This window comes from Chenopodium quinoa, unplaced genomic scaffold, assembly GCF_001683475.1.
Source record: "Chenopodium quinoa cultivar QQ74 unplaced genomic scaffold, ASM168347v1, whole genome shotgun sequence".
In the NCBI taxonomy this organism is placed as follows: Eukaryota; Viridiplantae; Streptophyta; class Magnoliopsida; order Caryophyllales; family Amaranthaceae; genus Chenopodium; species Chenopodium quinoa.
Window position 1 is genome coordinate 2,628,807 of NW_018744790.1, and position 10,162 is coordinate 2,638,968.

Sequence of the window (10,162 nt, forward strand, 5' to 3'; positions counted from 1 at the left end):
ATGACTCAACCAACATCATCTTAATAAACAAGTACATCACCTGTATGGAAACCATTTCCATCACGACATTACCCAATCCCAGCCCTACCACCAAACATAACACCTCCCCAAACCCTTATCAAACATCACTTACATTAATGAACTTAAATCAACCACCACCACAATCAGTAATTTACTAGTTCCAAGGCCCTGCTTTGATCCGAAATTGGACTTACAGAGCTCAACCTTCATTTTAGTCCCAACCATCCACTCTTGCTCTCTTTCCCCTAATCCCAGCACCAATTTTCACCACCATAAGAATTCCAACCGCGGCTTCCCCTCAAACAACTTAAGCATTGGAATCCATGGATGCCTTGAGGAGAAGGGAGGAGGAGATGCCTCTCTATGCGGGGATGAGCCTGTATCTCCAGTGGCCATCTCTTGAGGGATTGTTGTAGTTCAGGCACATGGACGGAAGCCTGCTTGCCATTCCCTTTCAGTGCGCCACTAAATATCAAAACATGGTTCAACAGGAGAGTCATATGGCGACTTATAAAACACAATAAGGGGGGATATTAGGGACTCAAGCTCAGGTGTTGTGCTTGGAGGATCCTCACTCTCAGTTGGCACTAAGGAGTAACTTCTCACCGATCAAGGTAGAGGATGTCCACGGATTGGGGCATTGGGCTCACTGGAGGGATTGAGAGGAGTTCATCCTGCCACCGAACCATCAACCAAGTAATATCCCACGTTTATTCCCTTAAGAACCTCTTCCTGATTTAAAAATGAAGCTCTTAGTTTGGAATGTTAAGGGAGTAAATAATGATGATTATATTTCGCATGCCAGGGATTTGGTTAAGACTCATAAGCCTGATATACTTATTCTGCTTGAAACTAAGTGTGATACTGGTAAGGCATCTGATATTAGGAAGCAACTTGGTTTTCTTGAAAATAGAGTTATTTTAGCTCGTGGTTTGAAGGGTAGAATTTGAGTTTTTTGGAAGGCTTAGATTTGGTGTTTTACACTGATGATGAACACAAATTTCATTCCCTTTTCAAGTTCCACAACCATCAGCTCGAAGTGCTAATTACGGGCTTGCATGCACCAAGTAGTGTAGTTTGGGAAAGACATGCATTATGGAATGATATGCAGTCTCATCTCCCTCAAACTACTACACCTTGGTTGGTTATTGAAGACATAAATGAGGTTACTTCTCAAGGGGAGAAGCATGGAGGACGAGCTTTTAGAGCTTCACAGTGTAGGGACTTCAACAGTTTTACAAATGAGGCGTGTCTCATGGACTTGGGTGTTGGTAACCAATACACTTCGAAGAATGCAAGGTTTGGGAGGCATTTGATCAGGGAACATCTTGATCGTGCTATTACCAATGCAACTTTTGTGGAAATCTCTCCTCGGGTAAAGGTTACTAACCTTGTTGGAACATATTCAGATCATAATCCATTTTGATTAGTTTATGTGATGATCCTGTCAAAGGTCTTTTTCCTTTTAGATGTAAGGAAGTCTGATTACAACATGATAGTTTCAAAGATTTTTTCATTTCTAATTAGAAGAATTCCAATCAAAATCTTCCTTTTCTTGTTGGTAGATCTAAGTTTCTATCTAGCACCCCTATTTGGAATTCAAATATATTTGGGAATTTACATAAAAAAAATAAAATAAAAAGAGTTCTCTTGGCTAGAATAAATGGCATTCAACCTTCCTTATCTAAAAGATATTCCAACTTTCTTGTTAATTTGGAGTATGATCTTATTCATGAGTTGAATGTTATTTATAAGATGGAAAGAGTAATCTGGGCACAAAAGGCTAGAATAAGTTGGAGAAAGTTTAGGGATTATAATACCAAATATTTTTACATTATAGCTAAGGTAAGGAAAAGTAGAGGGAAATTTGTTGCTTTAAATAATTCTTTTGGTTCTTTGATTAGTGATCAATTGCTTTTGAAAAATCTAGCTAGGAGTCATTTTATCTATCTTTTTAGCATTGGACCTTCTATGCCTTGTTCTCACACTTATCTGATTCAAAACAGTCCTTACTAGCTTCTATTCCAAGTTCTAATGAAGTTAGCTTAAATTTGTTTAGAATGGACCCTGTTAAGAGTCATGGGCCTAATGGTATACAACCCCTCTTCTATCAACAATTTTGAGAGGATCTTGGAAGTTCTATTCATGAGTTTGTTGTTCAAGTCTTTACCGATTCTCACATTCCTGATGATGTCCATCATTTCTACATTTCTCTAATCCCTAAAAAGGATCATCCAATTTCAATGTCTGAGTTTAGGCCTGTAGGACTTTGCAATACCATCTATAATAAGCTTGTGACCAAAATAATTTCTTCTAGACTTAGGAATGTGTTGCACCGTATTATTAACCCTTTCCAATCCAACTTCATCAAAGATAGATGCATGGGTGATAACATCATTCTCATTAAGGAAGTTGCTCATCTTTTTCACATAAGTAAAAAAAAAAGGCAAAAAGCTGATGGCTTTAAAGCTTAACTTAGCCAAAGCATAATTATGATTGCTTAGAATGGTATTTCATCTCTAATACTCTTTCCTGTTTTGGTTTTCCTCCTTCAATTATTAAGCTGGTGATGCATTGTGTCTCTTCCACACAAATTATGTTCTTTGGAATGGTGAAATCATTGACAGTGAGTTTTAAAGAATCTAGAGGAATTAGGCAGGGGGATCCACTCTATTCTTACCACTTTTTCTTAGGTATGGAATGATTGTCTCTGTTGATCGAGGATAGTGTGAGAAAAGGATATTGGAAGCCTCAAAATTTCAAAACACTGTAGCCTTTCTCACCTTTTTTATGCAGATGATGTGTTTCTTTTTGGAGCAGCAAATATCCAAAACCTTAACTCTATGATGAGAACCCTAGATGAATTTGGAGGTTTTTTTTGTCTAAAGATTAATGACATTAAATCTAGATCATTTTTCCAGCTAAAATGGATTATAATATTAGACATCAACTTGTTAATTTATGCAATTTCAAGTCTAGTTTTTCTTTTGGCAAATATTTGGGAATTAACATTAGTCCTATTAAACTGAAGAAAGGGGATTACTGGGAGTTAGTTTCAAAAATTTTGGATAAAATCAAGGGTTGGCAAGCTAAGTTGCTAAATATGGTTGCTAGATGCACCTTAATCAAGTCTGTTGTAAGCTCTTATCCTGTTCATGCTATGCAGTAGAGTCTTTTGCCTATCTCTATATCTTGAATGATATTGAAAAACATTGCAAGAGATATCTTTGGAATAGAACCGACTCAATTAGGTATACTCCTAGAACCAAATGTGACAATGTCACCATTCCAATTCCAATGGAGGGTCTAGGATTGAGATCATTAAAAGATTGGAATCTTTCTTTCATGGCGGAATTAGGCTGGACCTATTTGACTAAACCTGATGAGCTTTGGGTGAAAATCCTGAAAAATAAGTATGCCAGCAGATCTAACTTGCAAGATTGTTTCTCAAATTCTTCTCAATCTTCAATGTAGAGGGATATCTAAAAGGGTAGGGATATGTTGTTAAAGGGCATCATCATTAGAATTGGCAATGGTGAGGATACTTCTTTGTAGTATCATCATTGGGTTGGGGAAGCCCTTCTTTACAAAAACATTCAAACTGATATACCTCAATCGAAGTGCCATTGGAGAATTTCTAACATCATAAGAAATGGGAAATGGTACATTGATGTTATCAAGTATCTATTTCCAAATTATATTTGCACTTTAATCTTATGTACTCCTATCTCCACTTTTGACCCCATTTCTTTTCCAAATCAAATCAGATGGAAACATCATGATATGGGGTTTTCACCATAAAAACAACCTACTTTATTTCCAAAGATCCTTCCCCTTTCTCTCTCTCATTTGCTTTTAGCTAGAATTCATTCCGGAAGCTTAAGGTGTCATACAAGTACAAAATGTTTATGTGGAACTATGTTCACTCAATAATACCATCTGCTTCTCTCCTTGCTTCCAAACTCCCAAGGTTTGATTCCACGTGTTCAAGGTGTTTGTCAAAAGATGAAACTTTCATTCATCTTTCTCTGGGATTCTCTAGAAGATGATTTTCTAAATGATTAAGCCACCTCCCACCTTCAATTATTCCAATTTTATGAATTCAGAATGGAATGATTGGTTGATATATAACATCTCTCAAACTCCAAATGGAAGTCTATATTTATCATGGGTTTATGACATCTTTGGAAGCTGAGGAATGAATTTATTTTTAATGATGATGTCTATAATTACAGCTCTGTGTTCAATAGATTCATTATAGATTATCAAATCAACTTCTTTGTTTTACATGGTATTGGAGGATGCAAGGAAAAGAATTCAGATGGTGCAGGCCCTTCAATTGTCAAGCCTCCTTGCTGGCGCCCACCAAGGAGTGGATGGATTAAGCTTGCCCACCAAGGAGTGGATGGATTAAGCTTAACACAGATGCTGCTTAGATTTCCCCTAAGGAAGGTGGTGGAGGAGGAGTTTTTAGAAATGCAAAGGTAGAACGGTACTTTGGCTACTCCAGTAAATACAATGCTCCAAATGCTTTGGGTGCAAAGATGTATGCTTTAAGGGAAGGACTTAACTTTGCTCAAGCAATGCCTATGCAATATCTAGAAATGCAACATCTTTCTACTCAGATGCCAACGGATTGGTTACATCCTTCTTACACATCCACCTACTATAAAAATTGTCCATGCCTTAGGCATAAGGAGTCCACACTTGAACTTACAGCAAAGTCTTGGTAGAATTGAACGAGAAAGAGGACGATACATTTACAACCAATTGAAAAGATAATATGAAATTATTTAGTCAAATTACAACTTCTGATGTCTGGATTTCCAAACTACACCTGTGCTTTGAATTAAGATTGATCTTTCAGAATTATGCTTTTAGTATTATAGAAGAGAGAAAGCAAGTGAAACATAATTGTAATATTGTATGCTGTTAGCTGCAATATGAAACTGAGTAAAATAAAATGGCAATGTGAATCAGAAAAGTCTGTAATTGCAATGGAAACAGCAAAGATTAGCAGCGTAAATAAATAAAGAATTGCTTTCACGGACAGCTCCCAAAAATTAGTATCTTGAGTTTTACTTTCTGGACTACCCTGAAACTAAATTAGAAGGTTGAACTTTTCGAGTTTCTGTACCTATAAGAAAAAAGACCTGTTTGCCTGTGGTAACTGAAGCTGTACACTACACAATTGATCCCCTTTGGGTCAGTCTCAAAAAAATGATCACGCCATTGATTTCGTTGAGCAAAAAAGTGAAGAAAGAAGACTAGCTACTGCACAAAAACTTCCACAGCAATGTCTCAACTTCCTTCAAATCTTCATCAAAAAAGATTTCTCAACCAATATTATGTTCAGAAAACTACGATAAACCAGCATGATGCTTCTGTTTTTATCCAAAGTCTATCAAATTGAAGCACCCACCTGAACACTTACCCCATCTTCCATCTTCCGTGCTTCACTTGTTGCAATGTTACTCCAACTCTCTTCTTTTGGATCAGTTACACCAATTCTGGCAATTTTCTCAGTATTTTCCTTCCTCACCTCCTCTGTAACATCTGTCGTTACCTCTAGTAGTTCCACTGGAGTAGCAGCAGGGTCAAGCTCCCAGCAACCCTTGGGGGCAGTAGGAGATTCTTGACCAGTAAGCAAGAATGAAGGAACTTGATGGGAAAATCTGAACATTTCTTCCCGTGGAATCACCCTGACATGATCCTGATCCATGTATTTGCGGAACACAGTCTTGAAACCAGTAACCTTCACCAGTGGAGTGACTGTTGCTCCTATTTCTGGGTTGTAATCCTCAAGGACTTCTACCATGTCATATTGGTGTATTACCTCATCTGGGGTATGTTCATTCCACTCAGGTGACCAATTCCGGTACAGAGCCCAGACATCTCCCTTACTAGGATATATACGGATTACCCCCCTTGCACCTTTTGTCCACTGTACTCTATGAGAGAAAGAGTTAACACTTTTGTTCAGTTCATACCTACCTACTCTAAAATCGCCATTGGTTTTGTAGAAGCCACAGCCAACCCAGTTTAAGGCCCCAAATTCAGAGGTGCTTTTAGAGTTAAGCCAACTAATGCGCATCTTGAATGGCTTCCTCGAGATCACACTATGAATTATGGCATAGTACCGGGGCATACCATCTTCATTGTCATAAGCAGCCCAAACTTGATTGTCACCAAAAGATTTTTCAGTTCGATCGCTGTCAAAATCATGGAAATCTGGATCTGGAACAGTCATAGACAATGGCACATTCTCATTTGCCTCAGGGTCAATTTCAGAATTGGAGGGTGAAGAGATCTTGAGGTTTACATCTGTATGCTTTTCTCGTGCAAATATGTCAGACTTGCTTCCAACAGTTCTTGCTCCATTTACATCAAGATTAGCCTGAGTTTTAGAGCTAGATGCTTTCTCTTTTGTTTCTTTTGGACCACATTCCTTGATTAAAGCCTTTAGTTTGACATCCATGTTCTTCCATTCATTCAGCTTTTTGCGAATTTCGTTCTTTGCTTTTTCCATCAACATATTACGAGTCTCAAGCAGTGACAACTCTCTTGAGACATCTGGCAATCTAGTACCAAAGGAAGATACCTTCTCTGTTCGGATGGTACCATTCTGACATCCATTTGGATTCCCAAAGCTAAAAGCTGCGTTTCCCCTTAATAGTACATCATTTTTTGCAGTTCCACTGTCATTCAACTTTTGTTCACTTGACCGTCTTCTTCTTTTAGGCTTTTCACCCTTCCCTGAAGAACAGGCTCCATTAGCTTCACCAGCATTAGCCTTAAAGGCATTGGTTTTACTCTTGATTACTGCCTCCATGGTAGCACTCACTTGTGAAGTTTCATGCACTCTCTTTGAATTCCCACGTGGTATCTGCATACCATTCATGGCTTGTGCAGCTGAGGAAGCTGCTGCTGGCATGCTTCCTGCATTTCCTGAAGTATATTCACAATTGCTAAGTTACTTATTTTCTTAATTTAGGACAAAGACAGAAAGAAAAACTAAAGAACTAGTAACTACAGTTGCCATCAGCTTGGTTTGCCATAGATTAAAGCAAAGATCATACATATTTCATCCAGAAAACAGAACTGAAACTCAACTAACCAAAGGCTAGGAAGACAGAAACAAAAACTAGAGAACTAGTGATTACAGTTAGGCATTTGCTTAATTTACCACAGATAGCAAGAAACATACAAATTTCATACAGAAAATAGAACACCTGAAACTCAACTAAAAAAAAAAAAAACACAATTTCACATATAGGCAAACTGAGCATTTCTTAATTTTGAGCACCCTTTGCCCATACAAGACAAGATCCTTGATATAGGCGTTGAGTTAATATATATATATATATATATATATATATATATATATATATATATATATATATATAGAGAGAGAGAGAGAGAGAGAGAGAGAGAGAGAGAGAGAGATGTGGAGTGTGGAAATGTACTAATGTTACAATGAAAACTAAAGATAGAGCACTTGCGCAACTCTTGGCATAATAGTTCGGTCTCTCTATGCATTAAATAGTTTAAAGCCAAGCAGAATCATATTCATACCTGAGGCAAAAGGGTAGTTCGAAGTGTCTTGGGGCAATTGAGCAGCCTGTGATGCATTAGAATTTGTCTCCGGAGGTGGGATTTTTATTGCCAGAAAGGGATCCTTGCAGTTGTAGCACTCAAGCTTTTTGTTGAGGTAGAAAAGAACATACTCAAATTGCATTTTGCAACTGGTACACATAGTCCAAAATGTATTACGTTGTGGTGGACGTACTGAATTTAAATGGGGATTTGGGGCATTCTGACTCCTCATATTAAAATTACCATTGTTGGCAGACCGGTGAAGACTGTCACTACCAACTGATTTGGAAGGCTTTTTTGGTACAACTTTCTCAAACACCCTTTTTGCACTTCTCTTTTGATCATATACTGTTCTCCTGGCTTTGTCAGACAACAAACTCCAAGCTTCTGAAAGAATTTTAAATGCTCCCTCTGCACCAACTGATTTGTTTTTGTCAGGGTGGAGAGTAAGGGCAAGTTTCCTATACTGTTTTCTCACTGTTTCATCATCACTTGATGGTTCAACACCAAGTACTCCATACCAATCAACTTCCCCATTAATTTTTCGCTCAGCAGAGAGGTAAATGTTTAGAGTTGCCAGCAATGGTTGAAGGCCCTCCAGTCCAGGAAACAAATTATGAGCCTTCATTGCAAATTTCCTAGCTCCCATTATATCCTTTGCCTCAAACTTTTTCTCAGCAATTAGTTTAGCCTTAGCAGCCTCATCTTTGTTACATTCCATTACTACAATCCTCGTATCAACTTTTATAGTTTAGATCCTTCCTCACAATAAAGTCACAAAATCAAAAGACTGACTTCTCCTGATGCTATTGTGTGTATAATAACTAAGTGTTTTCTATCACCAAGAAGTTCCTGTATAAGAGATCATAGCAAAGTTAAAAATTGAAAACTAGATGAGATAAGACATTCTTACCTCTCTATCGCATCAACTAATCACGCACATAGTTGTAAGCATTAATAAAAAAATAAAAAATAAAAAATAAAAATAAAAAGAAAAAAGAAAACAAAAAAACAAGAAAGAAAGAATGGAAACAGCATTCCTCTATAGCGAGAGACAGAAGGCAATTTGGGAGAAAAGGGCCGTGTTACTGGTGTGGTTGATGAATTTGCAAGTGTTCACCAAAGGGTTTAATCTCAAAAAGCGATACAAGTTAACAGAGCAATACTAACCAACATCATCCAACCAAGACAGGCAAAGACAGAGTAGATCAAAAGACTGCAACTCTGCAAGAATATCAAAAACTTTCTACTTCCAAACTTTCACATAACTACCAGGAAAAATTCAGGGAGATCACTGCATCAGCTAGTTTGACATGTATTCAACTCCCAGTTCGGACCCATCATATAGGTCCCTATTCATTGCATAAATGATAAATCACCTAATATCAAAAAATAATTTATTTATTACTTCCAACTAAGTATCAGAAAAAGGCATGACGAACTGATTTCTGCAATCTATTTCTCAATACACAAAACGAAATGAACAATAAGACACTAAAACAACTTAAAACAGCAAATTTCACCATACATTATATTTTAAACTACAATTGAGGCCACAAACAAATTTACCACAAAAATGGATAAGATTACAATGATCCTAGCTATAATCTTCCCTTCCAAAAGAGATTTAGTTCCCCATTGGATCGCCTCGTTAACAGCTTCACCCTCGACCATTCTTCCTAGCAACTAACTCCTCATCTCACACCTCAAACCCATTAATACTAGATCAGAACACAACAAACTAAGCAAACCCATCTTCCTATAACCATAATTTATGGCCTCAAATACAAAATTCGCAAACACAAACAACAGAAACTTCAACTTTTATCAGCACAAATTGCAACAACGAAATCTCACACTAATTCAGCTCAAATTAAACCATACAAAATCAAAATTTTAAACAGACCCTTTAGCGCCAGATCTATAAAATTGAAATCCCAGTAAAAGTTTATACTAAAATCACGCAATTATAGCAGAAACAGTAAGCAAAATTTGACTAGCATTGAAGTTCACTAATCAATCAAACCCTAATTACAATTTTAAGATGAAATGAAACAGTAACAAATTAAAAATTAAAAATTAAAATTTTCGATAACTTACCCATATTTAGGAATTTTGATCATCAATGATAAATACCCATTTTTCTCCAAAGTGTGTAGATGAAGATCTTAATTTTTTTCACCGTAAAATTACGACTTCTGAGAAAATACACAAACCCTAAAGAAATTATTTACAGGAATATCCAAAATAATTTTATTAAAATTGGACTCGTGATATTCATTATATTTAAAGGTATTTTGTTAGCCTAAACACATTATTTATTTATGAGATGGGTTAAAACCCTAACCATGGTTAAATTTTAACTCGGGTTAATAAATTGCACATGTCAAGTTGGCTAAAAATGTAAAAAAAAAAAAAATTAAAAAAAATAAAAAAAATAAAAAAATCACTAAGAATTTTTCTCAATCACAATTTTCTTGCCTTATAAATAATTATAAAATACCTTTTCTCTAATTTTGGAACATAAAGGTGACCCAAAAATTAA

The 10,162-nt window shown here is 36.6% G+C and overlaps 1 protein-coding gene across 1 annotated transcript; it reads right to left on the minus strand.

Annotated features, from left to right (window-relative positions):
• Positions 1-4,980: 4,980 nt before the first annotated feature.
• LOC110703967 lies at positions 4,981-9,892 on the minus strand. The gene is made up of 3 exons (XM_021881769.1): positions 9,718-9,892; positions 7,597-8,469; positions 4,981-6,969 (listed from the first exon to the last, which is right to left on the minus strand). Exons 2-3 carry the CDS (start codon positions 8,336-8,338, stop codon positions 5,426-5,428), a joined length of 2,286 nt encoding a protein of 761 aa, XP_021737461.1. The 5' UTR covers positions 8,339-8,469; positions 9,718-9,892; the 3' UTR covers positions 4,981-5,425.
• Positions 9,893-10,162: the final 270 nt, after the last annotated feature.

Coding starts and splice junctions, on each gene's coding strand:
- LOC110703967 (XM_021881769.1), bottom strand. CDS start 8,338: ATGGAATGTAACAAAGATGAGGCTGCTAAGGCTAAACTAATTGCTGAG. Junction 6,970..7,596: donor GAACTACCCTTTTGCCTCAG/GTATGAATATGA, acceptor AATATACTTCAG/GAAATGCAGGAAGCATGCCA.